A 22,377-nucleotide genomic window follows, 5' to 3' on the forward strand; every position below is an offset into this window, starting at 1 on the left:
TTTGAACAATTAGAAGGGACTAAACGAGGATAATAACAATAATAATAATAGTAATAATAATAATAATAATAATAAAAGTTAACATTTATATATGTGCCAGGCACTGTCCTAAGGGCTTTATAATTATTATTTGATCTTCATAACAACTTGAGGAGGTAGGTGTTGCTATTACTCTCATTTTATAAATAAGAAAAGAAAAAAATGCTTGATTTTAAAAGAGAGAAATTGGAAAATTTCATTATCCTTAAAGGTACCTTGGACAATGAGTACCAATACTTAACATATTTGTTCCAAATGGCATAGCATCTAAATCACTTAAGGAAAAGTTAAATTAGTTACAAGAAAAAATGAATTGTAAAACTATTGTAGTGGGATACCCAACGTACCTTAAAGCCTAGATACATTTAACCAAAAAAAAAAAAAAATGAAAGAAAGTGAGAAGTAAAAGACCTGAATAGAACTTTAGAGAATGAGATATGATAGATCTTTGGCTGTTACTAAATAGAAAGGGGTATACATATTTATCAGCACTGCATGATGGTTTTACAAAAATTTAAACGAAGTTGTAGGATATAAAATAAATCCACAAAACCCATAACATATCAAAACCCTAGCCAAAACCATAATGAAGAGAAATACCTTCATCAGTTCAATTAGCCCCCTAAAACCCTGAGGGAAGATGTAGCTCACTTGATTTTAAAGGATGGACAGAGGGAAATACTACATAGATATTAAAGATCACATTATAAATAAATTAAAAGAGCAAATAAGATAATATCTACCAAAACTATAGATAGGGAAAATTTCATGGAAAAAAGGCTTTAGAGAAGATTAACTGAAGGAAAAAAGGTAATTTTGACTACATAAAATTTTAAAAGTTTTTGCACAAATAACAATTCAGTTAAAATGAAAAGGGAAATCATTAACTGGGGCGGGGAATCTTTGCAGCAAGTTTCTCTGAAAAAGGCCTCATATCTGAGATATAAAATTAATTGATTGAAATTTACAAAAACAAGAGCCATTCCCAATAGATAAATGATCAAATATTATGATAGGCAGTTTTCAAAAGGAAAAATATAAGGTATCAACAACCATATAAAAATGCTCCAAATTATTAATAATTGGAAAAATGTTAATTAGCTCTAAGATAGCCAATCCATCTGGCTGGCAAAGATGACAAAAATGATGATAAATGTTGAAGTCATGGGAAAACAGGCATATTCATACACTGCTGGTGGAGTTTTGAATTGATCCAGTTAAATGATCTAGTTTCCAATCCAGATAACAATTTGGAATGTTGCCTCTAAAATCACTAAATTATGTATAATACCCTTTGATTCAGTAATACTATTATTAGGCCTGTGCTTTAAAGATATCCAATAAAGAGGAAAATGACTTGTGTTTGAAGTGGCAAAGAATGGAAAATTAAGGGAGTGCCCATAAATTGGAAAATGGCTGAACATGTTATAGTATATGACTTTAATGGAATACTACTGACCTAAAAGAAATGATGAAAAGGACAGTTTCAGAGAAATCCAGTTGTAGGAACTGAAGCAAAGAGAAATAAGCATAACCAGGACAATAATTTATGAAACAACAACAAGGTAAAGACAACTTTGAAAAAATTAAGATCAGTGAATTGACTGACCACAATTGCAGATGACTGATTATAGAGCTTGCTTTCCACATTCTGACAGAAAAGTGATGGACTCTGAGATACAGACTAATATGTTTTTTAGATTTGGTTAATGTGGAAATTTGTCTTTGCTTGGCCATTCACAATTGTTTCAAGGGTCTTTGTCTCTTCAATCTGGGAGGTTAATGAAGTAGTAGGGAGAAGAAAAGTTGAGAGGACTTCTTCCCACCCATCTGCTCCCTCCTCCTCCTCAAAAAAGGGAACTGAATATCAGAAAGATCAGCAAAAATCATTGACAAATAGGGCAACATTGAAAATTCCATATGAAATTCATTATATAGTTTAAAAGTAGAAAATCTCTACATAATAGAGATTTGCAATTTTGAATATCATGTTCTTCTATTCCACAATGCTTGTGGAAAAGCTAATTTTATTTATAATAAAATGAATAAAAGAATAAAATAACATTTATAAAAATAAAATAAAACAAGAATCACAAATCAAATATTGACATTCCTAGAGTTCCCTTCAGTGGAGATATGAGCTAGAAAAATTGTCAGAGATCCTGCTGTATGGAATTTGTGCCTCACCATATGCTGGAATTAGTTCAAACTGGCTCATGATTGCTAAAATGTTAAATTTTCAATATCTGGAAATTGGCAAATACTATGGGCCAGGTATTGATTTATCGATTTGCTTATTGGCTAAACTTATGAAAATTATAGAGAAAATGTTGAAAAAGAGGCGGCTAGGTGGCATAGTGGATAAAGCACTGGCCCTGGAGTCAGGAGTACCTGGGTTCAAATCCAGTCTCAGACACTTAATAATTACCTAGCTGTGTGGCCTTGGGCAAGCCACTTAACCCCATTTGCCTTGCAAAAAAAAAATGTTGAAAATGCAGATTAAAAATGCACATTTTTGAAAGTCTCTTGTTAAACATTTACCAGCACATTCAAGCTTTCTCTCTTAGTTCTTTGAATTGTTTGCCTGGAAAATGGGGTGATGACTGAGAGAGAAATTGGAAGAGAATGTTCTTGGCATATAAGAGTGTAACTACCTCTCTCCTCTTAATCAGGATTCCAGTGAATTTCTGATCATTATGAGAAAAAGTCCTACAGTAGGAGTAAAGGATATCCTCTGATATCCTGGTTCATCTTCCTTTCTTCTATTTTAGATTTGGGCTTCCAGGTTGCCATGGGTGTAGGGTTATAAAGTGTGTAGACCAGTGATCCGGACTACATGAAGAGGTATAGAAATTACAATCAATATTGCCCTAAAGACAAAGCTCCCTAAGATGGATGTAAGGAGTCATGAGAAGAGAACATTCTGATTGCTGAGAATACCAGCTATTGAGGATCCTATTGTGCTGGTGCTCCAAAGAAGTCTGATTTCCTTCAAACTATTTCCTGCTTTTCCTTGTTTCTACTTCTTGGTCCAAAAATGAGGTACAGGGGGAGGCTAGGTGGCACAGTGGATAGAGCACCGGCCCTGGAGTCAGGAGAACCTGAGTTCAAATCTGACCTCAGACACTTAATAATTACCTAGCTGTGTGGCCTTAGGCAAGCCACTTAGCCACCATTGCCTTGAAAAAAAAACTGAAAAAAAAAAGATGAACAAAAATGAGGTACAGACATGTTCTTTCTTAATACTTTTCCATTAGCTTATGGTCAAGAGTCCCCTCAGACATGCTAGCATATCTCTGAGAATAACCAAAAGTGGTCTGGAAGATGGTAAATATTTCCATAGGAGCACTTGATCTAGTTCCTTTCCACCCCATCCTGTGCACAATAAACTATAAGATCACAACTTTTAAGTATCTAGTCTTTGAATGCAGGTGATCACAACCAATGAAAAGTAGCCCAAATGAAGTGAGAAGTTCATGAGCTGCTTATTGTCCGTATATTTAATAGTTTAAGATTTTGAGCAAGTCTTCATTATATCCACTAGATTTATTTCTGACTTGATCAGCAGGAATTTTTCCAAATGGTTCAATCATAACCAATGTTTGGGCTTGTGGTGGGGGTTAGGAGAAGCACTTACAGGTTGACTGTCATCTGGGGGCCAGCTGGAAAACTTTTTAGAGAAATCTCCCTTCATGAACCAGAAAGTAACTGAGGATGCCACCGTTCTGGTGATGGACAAGAACACTACCTAGTGAACAATACAGGTATTACACTTTCTTGTCATAATTAGTGAATAACACTATTGTTTTGTAACAGGTTTAAGGCATCATTTCAGGGGACCCATTGGCATTAGGTGAATTGGAGTCAAATGTCACAAGTGTTTCATCACTGTACACAGTCCCTCATATCAAGGAGAATGCAATGACACTAGGTAAGAAAAGAAGAAAATTTCCAAGTTGTGTGGTTGATCATTGTATTGGTGAAAGTTCTCAAGTCTTTCTAGTTGTAACTGCTTTCCACCTAATTATAATCGCACTGATTTTGTATGTGAAAAAGTTTTACAACTTTATATACTCAAAATTTAGCATGTTAGTTTCAAAGTTGTACTGTTCATTTGTCCCCTGAACATTTGGTTCTCTTCTGTGTTTAAAAAGAATGCTACAATTTTTTTTGGCACCACTATCACCAGTCTCTTTCTTTCTCACAAATCCCTCCCCACCAAATTAAAAACAAGTATCTCTTATAAGAAATAAATATAGTCTAGTAAAATAAATTTGTACAATAGCTAAGTTTGGAAACACATATCTCAGTCAGCCCTATGAATCCTCCAATCCTTTTCATCAGACAGTGGTAATAAACTTTGAAACTAAAATGCTGAATTTACCATATTATTTTAAAAAATTGTTGTACATAATAGAGATCCACAGTTTTATGTATATTCCTCTCTTTCTGTTCTTCTGAGTATCTGGAAATACTCATGTTGTTAATAATTGTTAAGTTCAGAATTACAAAAAAAATTAAAATTTTAAATAAAAAACACAATTGCATAAGCATAGGATTTATGCTTAGCCCTATTAAATTTTACCTTATTTAAAATAAACAAAGTAGAGAAACTGGAAATAAGATACCTCTCAAAGTTATGAATAAGGGAAGAGTTTTTGATTAGATAAGTTCTGAGTATTACAAGATCATCACAGATGATGAAATGGACAGTTTTAAGTACATATAATTAATATAATTTTGTATGAGCAAAATAAATGCAAAATTAGAAGGAAAGATTAATATAGAAAAATCTTTGTGGCAAACTTCATTGACAAAGGTATGATATCCAAGATATACAAATTTGGTCTAAAATATGAGAGTAAAGATTATTTCCCAATAGACAAGTTGTTAAAAGATATGAATAAGCAGTCCTCAAAATAAGAAATACAAACTATCAATAGCCATATGAAAAGATGTTCCAAATCACTAATAAGAGAAGTGCAAACTAAAACATCTCTGAAGTTTTATCTAACACTAGTAAATGAAAAAAAAGAAAAAGGCAATTATTGGAGGAAAGGTGGGGAAACTGTTGATGTAGTTATGAATTGGTTCAGTCTTTCTGGAAAACAATTTGAAATTATATCTTCAAAGTCATTGAACTGTACCAATCCTTTGATCCAGTTATAATCACTTTTTTTTTTGTTGGGTTGTTTCAATCATGTTCCACTCTTCATGATTCAGTCCCTCTGAGGTTTTCTTGGCAGAGATATTAAACCTTCTGCAGCTCATTTTACAGATGAGGAACTGAGTCAAAAATTGCACAGCTTGTAAGTGTTTGAAGTTGAACTCAAGAAAATAAGTCTTCCTGATTCCAATCCCAGCTCTATCCATTGCACCCCCTAGCTGGAGATATCTCTACTAGGTTGTTTTTTTTTTTTTTTTGCAAGGCAATGGGGTTAAGTGGCTTGGCCAAGGCCACACAGCTAGGTAATTATTAAGTGTCTGAGACCAGATTTGAACCCAGGTACTCCTGACTCCAAGGCCGGTGCTCTATCCTCTACGCCAACTAGCCGCCCCTTCTACTAGGTTTTGATTCCAATGAGATCAAAGACAGAGTCCATCAATTAGAGAAGGCCTGAACAAATTATGATATAGCAATAAAAATAGAATATTATTGCCCACAAGAAATGACAAAAGACAGATTCAAAGGAGAAGGCTTCTCTATAAGCCAATAAACTAAGGGAAACAATTTACATAATGATTTCATTTTAAAGAAAAACAATTCTGAAAGACAAAAACTTTGATCAATGAAATGACTAACTAAACTAAAAAAATCAATGATAAATCATGATTTAGAGGTGATGGATTAGGGATACTTCTGTATCCCTTAAACATTTTTGACAATGGCCAATATGTGGGTTTGCTTTGCCTTACTATATGTATTTGCTATAAGAGAAAACTTTTTTTGGAAGTGTTATGGGTGGAAGAGTTACGGAAAAGAGAATAGAATAGGGGCGGCTAGGTGGCGTAGTGGATAGAGCACCGGCCTTGGAGTCAGGAGTACCTGGGTTCAAATCTGGTCTCAGACACTTAATAATTACCTAGCTGTGTGGCCTTGGGCAAGCCACTTAACCCCATTTGCCTTGCCAAAAACCTAAAAAAAAAAAAAGGGAGAGATATAGAATTAGTGATGTTGGAAAAAAGAAGACAAGAAAGAAAAGGCAATTATTTAAAAATATACAGAAAAAAAGAATAAAATACCACCATTTTGAATCTGTTATATACTTTTTAAAAAGTCATGGTGAAAATTCATTGTAGTTGTGTGTTTGTTTGGTTTTTTGTTCTTTGTATCTAGAGATCTTCATGTTTCCTGATATTTATAAAATTGATAATAATAATATTTAAAATAATTTAATTCAACAATTTAATAAAATTAAATTAATAATTTAATTATGGTTGGGATGTTAGCTAAATTCTATTTTTTTTTTTAGTTTTTGCTAGGAAATGGGATTAAGTAGCTTGCCCAAGGCCACACAGCTAGATAATTATTAAGTGTCTGAGGCAGGATTTGAACTCAGGTACTCCTGATTCCAGGGCCGGTGCTCTATCCACTGCGCCACCTAGCCACCCCCTGTTAAGCTAAACTTCTTGAGTTCTGTTGTATCTTCTCCATTTTCTAATATCATTCAGATATAACTGACTCAGCAATAATATTCAGAAGTTCTTTCACACATTGAGATATAGTGTGATACAGAGCTGATTTGAACTTATTGAGTTTAAATCAATGAAGGTAGATTGAAGCTATTGCAATAGCCTCCAAATAGTATCTCTGCATGCAATCCCTCTCTATCTTATACTCAGTCTTCTGATTTTAGCTACCAAACTGATAAAGCACAAGCCTGATCTTATCATCCTTTTGATCAAGAACATTTGCCTTTAGGAAAAAAAAAATTCTTCTTTTTTTAGTAGTTAAATTGTTTCAGTATTTGGTTCTAGCTTAATTTTCCAGGATGATTCTCACTAATGTGCTTTATACTGCAACCAAACAGTTTCGCTGTTCCTTATATAGACCAGGCCAATTCAGCCTCCTGTCTCTAAGCTTTTTCTCAGGCTTAGAAGACTCCTCACTTCTTTCTTTTACAACTAGTTAGCTCCCTTCAAGGATCAGTTCAAGTGCCAACTCCTTTAAGAGGCGTCTCCTAATTCTCATAATTGTTAATGTACACCCAACCCCAATCCAAATCACTGTATATTTATTTTATAAGCCTCCTGTATGTACTTATTTCTGAAAATGTTATATCCTTCAGTAGAATGTAAGTTTTTATATTCATATCTCCAGCACATAGCACAATGCCTGGAACACTGTAGGTGCTTAATGAATGCTTGTTGAGTGATTAGGGGGTGCCAACAAAATGCTAACTTATTATCTTCTCATTTGTCTTAGGTTTCAACTTTCTGCTAACCATTTTATCTCTATCCAAGTTCAAAGATTATTATTTGAAAATTTTAGCAAATTTAGCAAATAAGCTAAACAGTTCTGCCTTCTTTTTTTTTTTTGTAAGGCAATGGGGTTAGGTGGCTTGCCCAAGGCCACACAGCTAGGTAATTATTAAGTGTCTGAGGCCAGATTTGAACTCAGCTACTCCTGACTCTAGGGCCAGTGCTCTATCCACTGCACCACCTAGCCACCCCAAATGACTAGTGTCATTTGTTTACCATACCAAGGAATAGTTTAATTTTTTCCTTGGTCCTCCCTTTGTAACAACATAACTTTAATAATCCTTTCTGTCATTCTAAGGTTTAGATTTTAGAGCTTTTGTTACCATTTTGGTATTAATTTATATTATTCTTCTATCACTTATCCTTTTTTATATATCTATTAAATGGCTTTTAAAAATCAGAGTTGGTCTGTGTGTTCCCTATGTATCCAAAGTGGTCTCTTAGAAGGAATCCTTTTTATAAAGCAATGGAGTTATATATTTTTATTGTTTCTTGACTGTCAAACATATGGTCTTTAAAAGGTTGGATTTTGCAGCAAAGTGACCATAATATAATAAACTGCTTAATGTGTTTGCTGATTTATACTGCTTCTAGCATTTAAGCAATTCTAACTTTTTCGAGAACAACTAACAGCTTTAAACAAGAATAAAATATCTATATTCAACAGGTAGACTAAAGTTGTATAAATACAAGTCACTAGATAGAGCTTCCTAGATTTGGGGGTCATTCAGTGAGAATTACGAAAAAACATTGGACTAGAAAACGGGAGACTTGGGATCTAGTACTGACTCTGCTACTTATTAGCAATGTGATATTGAGCAACTCAATATCTCTGAGCTTCATTTTCCTTAATTGTAAAAAAAAAAGAGATGATAATTTTCCCTATACCTAAAAATCATCATTAAGTCATTTTCACTCTTCTTCCTACCTTTTCTTCATGGGTTTTGTTCTGTGAAATTTTTCCATTTTTGTGATTTTCACTAAATGTAGTTTTAAATTACTTACTGACCTCCTTAAGTTGTGGTTATCAGAACTTTACACAATTTTTAGTAAAAGACTGATCCTGATATACTGCAGGAGAGGATCACATCTGGAAGAGAATGGATTTCTATAATGTCTCAATATTATACAATAAAGTGCTGATCAAATTGAAATAACACTGAATTATTAGTCTACTGCAAGCCAATAAGCAGTGTTACTACCACTCTACCATGTATCTCGGAGAGGCTCTGGAAATAAGTGGGTCATGGTATATAACCAATTTCCTTTTTTTATAAGCTTATACTTCTTTAAAGAATAAATCTATTAATAAGTGTTAAGAGATTGTTTTGAATCCATATTCAAATGAAACCTATAAAAACCTGTGTATATATGTATATATGTGAATTCATAATGATTACATATATTACCATATTGCACCTGGCAATCATGTGTAATTCATTTTGCTATTTGTTTCCAAATAAAATACAAAATATTTCCATAACTGGGAATTTTTACCCTTTACCTAAACTGATTCATATGACTACTGATGAAAGTATAAAATTAGATTGGGCTCAGACAGAATTGACATTATTATACAAAACAAACTGAATCATCAAGATTCCAGATTAAATACTTTACCTTCTATGGTTCTTTGTACTTACCGACCTCACTATTGCAAGTACATTAATAACTCTTCCATCAAGGTTCTGACCATTTGCAACAATATCACCTAGCGAATAGTAATCTTGAGAATCTCTTGTGGGTAAATGCAACAAGGAAAGTAACTTAATATCCACTTGATAACTGGAGCAAACTCTCACCACGGAATGATTTTCACTGAGCAACAATTTATAGATGCTAGATTGTGAAAACACACACACACACACACATACATAATTCAAATGAGTTATTAGCAAGCTATTTTGCATAGAAATACTTTGAAGTTAGTTTAACATTTCAAAATTTCATTAATTTTTGGGGGGGACTTAAATTTGACATGTTAGTAAATACTTGACCTTTTAAAAAATTTGGGAACACTAAACAATAGTGTTATTTAATTTTTGGCTAAATACCCAAACATAAAATATTTATTGCGCCCAGCTCTAGGCAATAACAGGAATCTTTTTTAAAAAAGTATAATACACTATGATAATTCCAAAAGACACATGATGGAAAATGCTATTCACATCTAGAAAAAGAACTGATGGAATCTGAATGCAGATTGAATCATACTATTTTCACTTTTTTTTTCATTTTTCTTTTGTTCTGCTTCTTTTACAACATGACTAATGTGGAAATATGTTTTACATGATTGCACATGTATAAGTTATATCAGATTGCTTGCCATCTTGGGAAGGCAGAAGGGGAAGAAGAGATGGAGAAAAGTTTGGAACTCAAAATCTTTCAAGATATGAGTGTTGAAAATTATATTTATATGTAATTGGAAAAAATAAAATAGTATTAAAAATTTTTAAAATAAAAGGTATACTATGAGAGTTAAGAAGTTTATTTAGGGAAATATATAAGTAAAACATTATAAAATGTCACTTGACAGTATATCACAAGGCAGCAGATACTTAAATGTCAAATGAATGATACAGAAAATAAATGATATGGAGGAGGGGGAGATTCCTTTGGATCATTAATGAAGGAAGCTGAAATTGAATTTTACCTTGGAAGTAGATGATAAAATAGAGGGTAAGGAATTCCATTTAGGGGAAATGATGTGAGGAAAGATGCAAGAGGGATATGTTTAGATATTTGCAGTTCAATAAGTAAACTCTTTAGCCTAGAATGTTGGAGACAAAGTTGCAAAGGAAGGCTGGAAGGAAGATTGTAAAAGTCCTCTTGTCATGAAAAGTATTTTTTCACATATATCAGTCAATTAATCAAAGAACATTAGAGCTAAAAAAGGACTTTAAAAACCATTTAAAACCATTTACCTGTGGTGGTTTCTTATTCTCTACTGTACTATATTGAATTCCTTGGTGGCAAAATCAAATCATAAGTAAATTTTGTCCCTCCCTACCCCCTATCTTAGTTCTTGGCAAAGTGCGATGTGCTTAATAAATGTTTATTTGATCTTGAGTTGATATTATAAAGGCAATATTTAGAAAGAGAAATAATGAATATAGGCAAGTATTTGAGATTATTAAAACAAGACTTTAACATCCATCCTCTCTAAGGTCCAAGTAATTTAAAGACAAAATGTTACAATAGGACTATCTTAACTACAATGGTTGGCAGCATTAATGAGAATCCATATATCAACATTTGAAAATGAATTACTGCAATCCTCTTGAAATAAGATTGTTTCCTTTTTTCTTCAAAATCCTTCCTTAAAACTAAATTTTTTTTTTAAAATGAAATTTTTTTGGGAGGGGGTTGCAAGGCAATAGGTTAAGTGACTTGCCCAAGGTCACACAGCTAGGTAATTATTAAGTAGCTGAGTCTGGTTTTGAACTCAGGTCCTCCTGACTCCAGGGCCAGTGTTCTATCCATTGTATCACATAGCTGCCCCAGTAACTTCTTAAAAAAAGATAAAGGAGAACCATGACTTCATACTGATGCATTGAGAAGAGAAATTTTTTTAAGATTAATTTTTCCTGCATATTACTGTCATTACCAAAATATGAAAAGTGAAGAAACTAGAATTATCTCTCTTAAGATAGATGCTACACTTCCTCATTATAATGCACTACCAATCATTTCATACTTATGTGAAGTTACATGCTATAGGATTTATCTTATGGTTTTCCAAAGGAAAGTAGACCACCTTCTGGCAATCTATCTGTTTTAATTAATACTTAGACAATATTAGTCATGCTGATTGTACCAAAAAGGTTGTAGTTCTCTGTCATGAATTCACCTTGGAGTTGTAGGATTGAATTTTTCTTCTTTTTCTATTTCCTTTGTCTGTACTAATGGATTTTCAATTATCACTAAAACAGAGAGAAAAGTAGGATATAACTTTAAAATGCTAAATCACAATAAAGTAAAATTCAAAAACAATAAGAAATGATTTAAAGGAATGGACAAGTATTACATAATAAGTTTGAAATACTATTTTCCCTAAATTACACAAATATATTTTTTTTTGCAAGGCAATGGGGTCAAGTGGCTTTCCCAAGGCCACACAGCTAGGTAATTATTAAGTGTCTGAGACCAGATTTGAACCCAGGTACTCCTGATTCCAGGGTTGGTGCTCTATCCACTGCACCCATCTAGCTGCTCCACAAATATACTTTTAAGCTTACAATTTTTGGAATTAGGTCTATTATGAGGTAAGTTTTTTTTTTTTACAAAATTGCTTTATATTATTACAAAATCCAAATTTACAGCACAGATATAATCTTGCCATTAAAAAGTGTGGGTGTCTCTATAATAAAAACAAAATTAAAAAGCTCAGAGGCAGTGTGCTATAGTGAATGAAGGGCTGGCCTTGGAGTCCTGGATTAAAGCTTTGATCTTCAATACATATTAGTTGATCAACCATGTACTGGTCACAAACTCTCATGCCCCAAGCAGTCACTACCCTACACTGGTGGAAAGAGTTTGCACAGGAGTTTCCCATATTGATTAAATCACAGATAAAGAAGAGAAAGAAAAAAATCTTTATATGTTCATAGTACTTTACTATTTACAGAGTAGTTCTACATACATTAACTTATCTGATCATCATAACCACTTTGTGAGGAAAGACCTGTGTTCCAGTTCTACCTGAACAAGTTACTTAATTTTCAACCTCAGTTTCCCATCATCAAGTTTCATCAGTAAAGTGGATATAATATTTGCACCATTTAGCTCAAGGGGTTGTTTTAAAAATTAAGTAAGATAACATGTAAACCCTAAGATACTATAGTTGTTTATGTTTAGTTTTGATCCATATTTAGCATGGTTGCAAATGTGAAGCCTGTATCAGATTGCTTTCCGTTGCGGGGAGGCAGACTGGTGGGAACAGCTAGAGGGCACTGTGGAGAGAGCACCGGCCCTGGACTCAGGAGGACCTCGGTTCAAATTCGACCTCAGACACTTAATAATTGCCTAGCTGTGTGGCCTTGGGCAAGCCACTTGACCCCATTGCCTTACAAAAAACTAAAAAACAAAACCCATTATATTCCCTACAACAATCCTGTAAAACTTCAAATACTTTCTTTGGTTCTCATTCAATGAACAGTTATCTAAAATGACTGTATTTTCTTTATAATATAACTGGGGAGAGGATGAGGAAAGCTAAACTGAGTCTTAACAGAATTCTATATTCAATAAATATTTATTCAACATATATTATATACAGAAAACTGTGCTAAGTGCTAGATGAGGTATCATATTTAGATAAGATACTGTCTATGTGTTAATAGAGTTTACTAACTAGAAGAGAAAATAACCCTCTATGAACCTGAAGACAGAATCCAAGGATAGCAATTATAGCCTTGCTGTTAGCAGTTTCTCCTTTGAGTTCCTCATTTAACCATCAAGAGACACACAGTGCCTTCTAGGCCTATGGAGTTATCTGATACTCTTGATAGTCCAACTCCATTGATCTTTTCCTTGATATAAAGGGTCAATGGGGTTCCAGTAGGACCAATGTTGAGCTAGAGTAGAGGTGAGTTTCCCTCCAGATCCAGTCAGTTTTGTCATTTGCTTTCCACTTAGCTCAGTAGCCTAGACAAAATGGACCTATGTTACTTTGGACAGTCACTTAACCTTTCTGAGAATCACTTAACTTCAATATGTTGAATTAGAAAGTTGTACTAAATCTACAAGCCCAAGAGGTCTGGACTACTTAGCCACAACTTAATAACCATTATCAAGACATGAACTTGGGCAAGAAATAATGAGAGCATTTCTGGAGTGACTAGATGGTACAATAGATAGAGTGCTAGACTTAGCATCAGAAAAATCTGCCTCAGGCGCTTCTTATTTAAGTGATTTAAGCAAGTCACATAACCTCTCTGTACCTTCATCAGAAATGAAGAGATTGGATTTGACCTTTAAAGTTATTTCTAGCTCTAAATCTATGATCCTATATTTTTCTTTGGGACCAAGAGCAACTAGGTAACAGAGGTATGTACATACTACCAAGAGAAGATAAGAACCTGATGGAGAAGGAGAAAGAAAGTGGTGACCAGTACTTCTTTCAAAAGGAGTGGCTAAGGATGGTCCAAAGCTTTCTTCCTGTGTTATCTCACCAAACTCTACCTTTCCCCAAAAGTGCTACGAAATCACCTCTCACTTTTTCAATTCCTTTCCACTCCTCCCTAAGAAAATTATCATTTCTGTAAATTTTACCTTATTTCCAACTTCCTATTTTTGTGTATTTGTAAATACACACACACACACACACACACACACACACACACACAAAAGCACACTAATATCTGTCACTTCTGTTCAATTGTTTTGATTGTGTCTGACTCTTCATGGCCCCATTTGGGGTTTTCTTGGCAAAGATACTGTAGTCTGCCATTTCTTTCTCCATTTCATTTTACAGATGAAGAAACTGAGGCAAACGGTTAAATGCCTGAATAGAATAGCTAGTAAGTATCTGAGGCCAGATTAGGACTCAGGAAGATGAATCTTGTTGACTCCAGGTTCAGTGCTCTACCCACTATACCACCCAGCTGCCCTCTTTCTAGCTTTTACAAAAGGATATTTGCTGAGAAGGTATAGGAAGAACAAAAGTACCAAAGGTTTTTTCCAGTCCCTGAGGATATGCTCTAACCACCTATAAAGATGAGGAAACTGAGCAGAGGTCAAGTGAATCGCCCAGAGTTACACAACTAGTTAGTGTCTGGGCTTGACTAGAACTCAGATCTTCCCAATTCAAGGTCTGGTATTCTATCTACCGTTCCATCTGACTTACCAAACATATATGTACAAACATGTATATTTACATATATATATTTAAGTTTTAGTGTAATGTGGTTATTTAATAGATTATTGTGAAGGATAGTGATAGGACTAGGGTTGAAATATTACAGAAGAGGGAAGGGAGAAAAGATGCTTTTATGCTTGTAACCCATGTTAAACTTGATTCTCCAACAGTTTAGAAGTGGATAACCTCCACTTACTTTCCAATATGAAACCTTTGATGTCTGATGAGGGCTGAACCACATCCAAAGACTTTTCCACATTCATTATATTTACAGAGGGTCTTGTCCCTATAAGAATTCATCTATCATTAAGAGATGAGCTCTGGTTGAATACTATTTCACATTCATTGTATTATGGGTTTTCTCTTCAGTATGAATTTGTAGTTATTCAATAGAACATACATTCCTGCTGGGGACTTTTCCACATTCACTATATACATACATACATACATACAAATACATATACCTATGTATATATGTACAAATATATATTTATATGGTTTGTAGTTCAAATTCTCTATTGCTAAGTGGTGAGCTATTATAGAAAACTTTCCCAGATTCATCACACTCAGAGTTTCTCTCCTGTGGAAACTGTAATGGTTAATAAGGGAAGAGCTGGAGTTAAATGGATTTTTTGGGTTTATTTTACCTTCAATATATTTATAGAGTTTCCCTGCAGGATAAATTATCTGATGTTAGGAATAGAGTCCACCTTGGCTGAAAACTTTCCCATATTCATAACATTTATGGAGTTTCTTTTCAGGATGAATTCTTTGATGTTATACAAGGGATTAGGTAATAATGAAAGTTTACATCATTTATTATATTTAGTGGTTTTTCTATAGTATGAATTTTTTGATGCTGGTAAATTGTGCACCCCTACTGAAAACCTTCTCACATTCATTGCATTCATAAAGATTTTCTCCTGAATGAATTCTCTGATTAAGAGTGAGAAGTGTGATGTTGCTGAAGGCTTTCCCATATTCATTACATACACAGAGGTTTCTCTCCAATATATTCTCTGATAGTGAATGAAATCTGAATGGTAACTAAAGATTTTCCCAGATTTATTATCCTTAAAGGATTTCCTGATATGCTTTTCAAGTTTTTCAATTTAGGAGACAATTTCTTATATAAACTCTCTTTTGTGTAAATAAGAAATGCTTCTGGACTAAAGTTTGTTATAAATATTAAATACATGGCTTTTGTTTTTTTTTTAATAGGAGTTTGTATATGTGTATGAAACAGTTATTTGCCTAAAATATCTCTCCTGGTAGCTCTGCTATATCTGTGATCTGATTTTTTTTCAATTTGGAGTCCTGGAGTCAGATTCAAGTAAATCTTCCTAGGAATAATTTTTTCATAGAAATGTTCAACTGTGGAGTTGATAATTTGTTTCAGGTAATTTTCCTGGACTTGTGCTTCTTTGGGCTACTCTTTCTTGCTCAAGATAGGAAATCATCTGCTTTATAAACTGACACAGAAAAAGTAGATTTCCTGTAGTTCTCCAGTAGAACATTCTTGTACAAGTCCCTCTGAACTAGTTCCTTCTAGGTAAAGTTCATGCTCCCATTCTTGAATGACACTGGTTTTTGGTGCTTGCCTCTCAGGAATATATCTCATTGTATCATCCTTTGTGTTTTCATCTTAGGAAAAGGTGTTGTGCTGAGCTAGAGAGGAAACTTCTCAAGCATTTGGGACAAATTGTCTATCAGGATTACCACTTTCTTATTGTTCTTTGGATGTTGGGATTTCACCCAAATCTTTACCATTCTGGACAGGATGGTTAAGAGTTGCTCTAGCACAAGCAGCTTCAGAATTTGTTCCTGTGTATGATTCTCTAGCCTTAGTCACTGAATAAAGAGTTCTTGGAACTAGTCTTAACCTCCCTTGGCACATTTTCTCCTGTATATTAAAACAATCTGAACAGCTCTGGTAAGAGATCTTGAGATCAGATGTATCTCTCCTTAGGATGATTTTCTTTTCTCTGTGGATTCAATTTCTGATCCTGTCTAATTTATGAGAAAATGAAATTGGGTAGGTCAAAGAGGTGACCATCATCTGGCTTTAAGATATTCTTTTTCAAAATAAGGATTTTATTATAGAGGTAACATTGAAAATTAACCTCTGTTCCAAAGCCATTGGTATGGGACTCTCCTTAAGGGTGAAAATGAATGCCCTGCTTTGTGTGAGGGTGAGGGAGTAGGTGGAACTGGTGCTAAGTGAGACAGCTCAGCCTTCACCAGCATCCCTTGGTACTCTCTAAAGGTCAGTGCTCTTCTAAACTCCTCAAACTTCAAAACTCTTCAAGTGGCAAGTTGCTCTAACTCTTCTTGTTTTCAACTTCAACAAAGAAGATGAAATGGCCAATCCTACTTCAGGTTACTGAAGAAAAAAGACTCTGGAAAGACATATGAGGAGTTAGAGGTTTCCATCATGTCCCTATCCAACTTACTAGAGACTTTGGGGAGTTTCCATTTAAGGGAGATTAAGAGAAATCTCTAATGGTTGAGTTGATTTATCTTGCTCCAAATGAGAGAACTTTTTCATTTTATATTGTCTGGTGGTATGTATTCTCCTATGTATTTCTTCTCTGAATTCTGTTTTACCAAGATTTAGATGAATGTGTTTCTGTGCTATTTGGGGGGGGGGGGTGCATCATGGAACTGGTATTTAGGGGAGGAAAGGAGTAAAGCCATGGATATAGAACTTGGGGTCTCCTTTCCTTGAATAATAATAATAATAATAATAATAATAATAATAATAATAATAATAATGATAATGATGATGATGATGTAAAAGTAGTCAGAAGTTAGATAAAACTTGATCATACCCCTTAGATGAATAATATTTAAGGGAGCTGATAATTCTCACCTTTCTCTCAGTCCACTCTGTGGGGAAAGCAGAGTAGCCTCTGACCCCAACCTCCTGTTTCCCTTCCTGGAAAAGGTGAATTTCCTCCTTGGAGAAAGGAGAGAAGAAGCTAGAAATATCTATCCTGTCTCTCTTCCAGGCACATAATGATTAGTCCTCACTACAGATGGATCTCAATACATATTATTGCCTATTTGTTCACTAGTGGGTCAGTCCTTTTCAGGCTTGGGCTACAGTCCCCATAAAGAATCTGGGCAAGAGCTCTCCAGATCAGATGAATAAGTGCACAGAGTCTGGAAAAAATAGTAAAAAATTCCCAATGATATCTGGGGAGGGAGCTATGTACATTCACATCCTTAACTCTGCATACTATATCTACACAATTGGAGCTACCAAATTACAATTCCCAGAATCCTGCAGGTTGTTTTCCATTTCCAGGAGAAACTAAGGATTCTAGTCTCCAATAAATTCTGTTTCCTAACCTTTCAAATTTTGTTTCTACTGTGCTCTTAAGACTTTACATTTCTCTAGTTCTACCTTAAAAAAAATATCCTAACCTACCAGAAAACTTGTATTTTACTGACCCAAAGCAAATAACATCGCAAAGGAAGATAAATGTTAAAAGTTTTAGAATTTGTGGGTGCTTACCATGTGGAAAGTTATTTAAAAGGGGATAGTTGTGGCTGGAGGGTGAAGCCTTTGTGAATATTCATAATGTTCTGTATTTGAGCCAAAAAAAAATTCTAGAACTGAAGAATAACCATGCCATGACAGAGGTTTCAGTAAACATGATACTTATGTATGAAATACATCAAATAAAGTGATATTAGAATTAAATTGATAGCAAACCAGATGCTATTTAAGATTCAATAAAGAAGATTAGGACAATGCTGGGGAGAGAATAGTTAAGAAGGGAAGAACTGTGAGGAAGTGGTGTTAGAATTGTACTGCATGTCCAGAGAAGGCATAGACAGAATGGATGGAATCTATAAGGAAGCAAAATAACAATAACAAGTGATCAAACTCATTTGATCCTTAAAACAATGAAGTTAGGTATTATTATTCCCATTTTGCAGAGAAGGAAACTGAGGCTGAGAGAGGCTTTAATAATTATTTTTTTTGGTATTGTAAGGCAATGAGGTTAGGTGACTTACCCAAGGTCACACAGCTACGTAAGTATTATGTGTCTGAGGCCGAATTTGAACTCAGGTCCTTCTAACTACAGGGCTGGTGCTTTATCCACTGTACTACCTAGTTGCCCCTGATTTTAATAATTTAAAGTTATTTTAAAATATAATGGGTTATCTTTAATAGGTAATGAGTTTCCTATCTTGGGAACTGTTCACCTAGAGGCTAAATCATCTTCTTCAGACAGCTAGGGATATGGTAGGTAAGTGTCAAACTTGGATAATTTCTGATATCCCTTACAATTCTGAGTTTCTATGAGAAGGAAGTGTTAATTATAAGTTTACATGTTTTAGGTTATTTGATTTATACCACTGTAATACCCATTAATTTGGATCATTTGTTTACAATCAAATTAATAAAATTTATGTTTTTAGAGGAAAAATTGGTTTATTTAAGTTGAAAACATTATAATATCAATAGGTGAAAAATACCACATTCTTACCACATTCTCCAACTCTAAAGCTTCTGGAAAGTGATTTAATATAATCTTCCTTTCCCCACGATGTTACATTTATAAAATAAGTTGGTGAATCTCGAATGGTGAAGCTGAAGGTGTACCTTTCTGATCCAATATCTAAAGAAAAATGATAAGGCTATTGATTTTCAAATGTAAAAAATTGGTTTCATTAAATAATTATTATTATGTGAATTACTTGAAATGCCTAGAACATAGTACCCAATTAGTATATCCAATGACAAACTCTATATATGCTGAAGGATTTCATTTGTGTGAGTTCCTCCACTGGTACAACTCTTAATCTATATATACCTTCCCATCCTGTGATATTATGTGTTTAATATATTGTCTTTAAAGCAAAGTGGAGAAGTGAGCCAACTCTGAATTCATGACAAGATTCCTCAATTTTCTGTCCATTAGATTGGGGGGAGATTGCCTTTTTTAAAAACTTAAATGATTCAGTGAGTTACCTTAATTTTTCCTTTCACTTGAGTAGTATTGAATTAAAACAAAGGGTTTGTGCTTCTGAATGATGGCTTGATGAATACCACAAGAGGTCAGTAAATATTTTAATAACTTCTGGTTCGTGTTGTAGTAGGAATGCCTTGAAGCACTTAGGAATCAGTCTGGGTACCTTATAATGTTCTAACAATTCTTTTGTCCTTATTCTTATTAATGAAATTTGGGGGGGGATCAAATTTACAGCTTAAAGAATGTATAATTTTGAGTGAGGATGTATTAGTGTAGTTTATGCTTTTTGGAAATTCTTATTACAGAATTAAAAATAAATGGAAGAAAAAACTGAAAATAAAAATTAAGGTGTGGATCAATATACCAGTATAGATTATATAAATTAGGTTCACACAAGTTATAGTTATCCAAATGATTAAAACAAAAGTGGAACTTTTTCTGCCAAAATTCTTGACAGTCTTTAGTTTTACTTATTCCTTCTTCTATACAATAGAATTTAGGTTTTTTTAGGTTTATACAATAGAATTTAAATAAATATTGTAGAAAAAAACTAAATTTGCCATTTAAAATTTCCATTTTGTGTATGTAATTTTTGTCATTCACAGAAATTTGACAGTGTGCTTATGTAAAAGTCTAATTCCAGTTTAATGTCTATGTAAAAGCAAGACACTAATTTTAAGTTAGCATGATAAAAAAAAAAAGTCAAAACAAAGCATAACATAAAACAAAACATTGTTTTTTAGTGGAATTTGGAGGTCTGATTTAGTATGCAAAAACAAAAGAAATGACTGACTGACAACTCCACTAAAATAGTTATTTGAAATCATATAGATGTAGTTCCATAGAATTTATATCACTAAGAGGACATGGTATAGATCACTAAAGTTGAAGGTACCTGAGAAAACAGACTGAAATACTTAAAATTTATATAATATATTTAGAAATTATTATGTATTCATGCATATCCTAAGAAAAACTATCAAAGTTAAAAATAATTATTAGGAGATACTGTATGGTAGAAATAGTTTTAAGGTAAAAAATGTAGCCAGATGAATTTTTTTTCCTTATTCAATTCTAAATAACCATTTTCCTCCCCCTTTTTTTCCACATAATTAACTAGCTAATTGAACTGACCAAGTCAGCTAGTTGTTTCTGTATATTATAGACATAGCCTTGTATAATTTTCCTTTAGAAACATAAAATAATTTTTATCATCCAATAATATTTCTTGAGTATTTTCACACACATAATTCTTAATTAGGCACTTTATCAAACAGAGAACATAGTTCTTGCCCTTTAGGGATTTAACATGCATGACAAATTCAATCATCTAGGTATCCTTGTATCTAATCATAGAAACTTAAGTTGTAGCTTATGAAAAATAAAGCAAAGAGTTAAATATAACTCTACTTTTTCTGTCTGGAAAGCCTTTGACATCTGTTTTCCCAATAACCATACCGATTATACTCTGAAAAACAAAAAGGTTATAGAACCAATATTAAACACAGATGTACGTGGTAAATTTGATTTCATGGACTTGTTATATTTTACTGGTTATAACAAACATATTTTTGACTAGTAATCATTTAAAAGCATTTATTCTAGGGTGGCATGTAAATGAACAATATAAACATTAAACATCATAAGGACTAATACAAAGTAGTAGGACAGCTAACTGCCTTACAAGTATAACCATGTTTCTACTTTATTTTTAATCACTAGGTGGAGCACAGCAACTGTCCTATGCTTTAGATGCTTAACTGAATTCATTCAAAGCACATGTATAATGCAATTTAATTTCCTAAGGCCTTCAAAGCTTTCTTTTATATGGGATTTTTTTGACAATTCACATAAAATTGCTTCATTCCTTAATCCAAACGTGCTGGACAGTAACATAAATTAGATTGTAACAAAACCTATATATTGCAGCTGATAAATCAAAGTTATAAGCTCTAGTTCTTAAAATCTAGGTAGGTCATTAAATATCTTCCTTAAAACTTTATTGTTTATTTTAGTGTCTACCAAAAAGAATAAAAAAATTAAAACACTTTTTAAAAGCCAAGATTACTAGCTTTTTCTTAAAAAGAATAAACCCATGCTTATATTAATAGTTGTAGCAGCTGTTGTTCATGTGGCAATAATTTGTTGCACTCAAACTTTAAAGAATTCTACATCCTAACCGAACTGCTGGCTAACTCTTTGCATTTATGACTAATGTTACTAGTTCTTTAACACTATATGAATACAGGGAACCTCTGGACTTTACTGGGGAAACTTAACACTGAAATATTGGAAAAGAATCCTTCTGATTTCTGAATCAGGCGATTAGGAATCAATTTATATCTCCAAGATTAAACTCTGAAATGCAAACAGAGGAAGTCATTTATAAGCATTACTTCCATTAGGAAAACTAGACAGTTTAAAGTCAGGGGTATGTATCATTATTTGTTTTATAAAGAGATTTTTCCTTTTACAGATGTATTCATTCTAGATTTTTTTTTTAACTAGGCTCCCTTTGTACATTTAAAATTCTTCAGTTTACCAACACACATTTAACTGACAAACAACATTTCAGGAAATAATGACTCCATATATGTTAACATATGAACACAAATTCTAAATTAAATATATCTCAAGAATTTGGGGGGGATGAGAAAAAATTAACACTTATTCAAATAAAAATTAAATCAATGAGATCAGCTATGTGAAAAAATTGACTCCAAGAAATTATTTAAAATATGTTTCTGATAAGAGTATGGGGATTCCTAAGTCCTAGCAAGTGAATAGGATGCCTTTTAAATCTCATAAACTAGATGAATTTGTATTTAATGTAAGAAAAGTTGTGATCTAATTAATTGTAAACTATTTGGGTTAATGTTATAACAATAGAAGGATAGAGATTTGCATGGAGTCTAGGGGGAAAAAGAACCAAAGAATTAGATTTCTGTATTTCTTGAGCACTGTCCAGGAGAGAAGGTGATCTGATGGTAATGACCACTACTAACAATT

The 22,377-nt window shown here is 33.4% G+C and overlaps 1 protein-coding gene across 2 annotated transcripts in view; it reads right to left on the minus strand.

The window, feature by feature from the left end:
* Window positions 1-22,377, minus strand: part of MEIOB (meiosis specific with OB-fold) — a 59,731-nt gene that overhangs the window by 31,574 nt on the left and 5,780 nt on the right. Inside the window, exons 3-7 of one of the 2 annotated variants that reach the window (XM_074196002.1) lie at window positions 20,779-20,836; window positions 18,883-19,014; window positions 11,372-11,444; window positions 9,165-9,360; window positions 3,677-3,787 (exon numbers count right to left, since the gene is read on the minus strand). In XM_074196002.1, the coding sequence (XP_074052103.1) occupies window positions 3,677-3,787; window positions 9,165-9,360; window positions 11,372-11,444; window positions 18,883-19,014; window positions 20,779-20,836 (570 nt within the window). The remainder of the gene's footprint in view (window positions 1-3,676; window positions 3,788-9,164; window positions 9,361-11,371; window positions 11,445-18,882; window positions 19,015-20,778; window positions 20,837-22,377) is intronic. The other variant, XM_074196003.1, reaches the window with a different exon arrangement.

Source organism: Macrotis lagotis, chromosome 8 (assembly GCF_037893015.1).
Source record: "Macrotis lagotis isolate mMagLag1 chromosome 8, bilby.v1.9.chrom.fasta, whole genome shotgun sequence".
Taxonomy (NCBI): domain Eukaryota; kingdom Metazoa; phylum Chordata; class Mammalia; order Peramelemorphia; family Peramelidae; genus Macrotis; species Macrotis lagotis.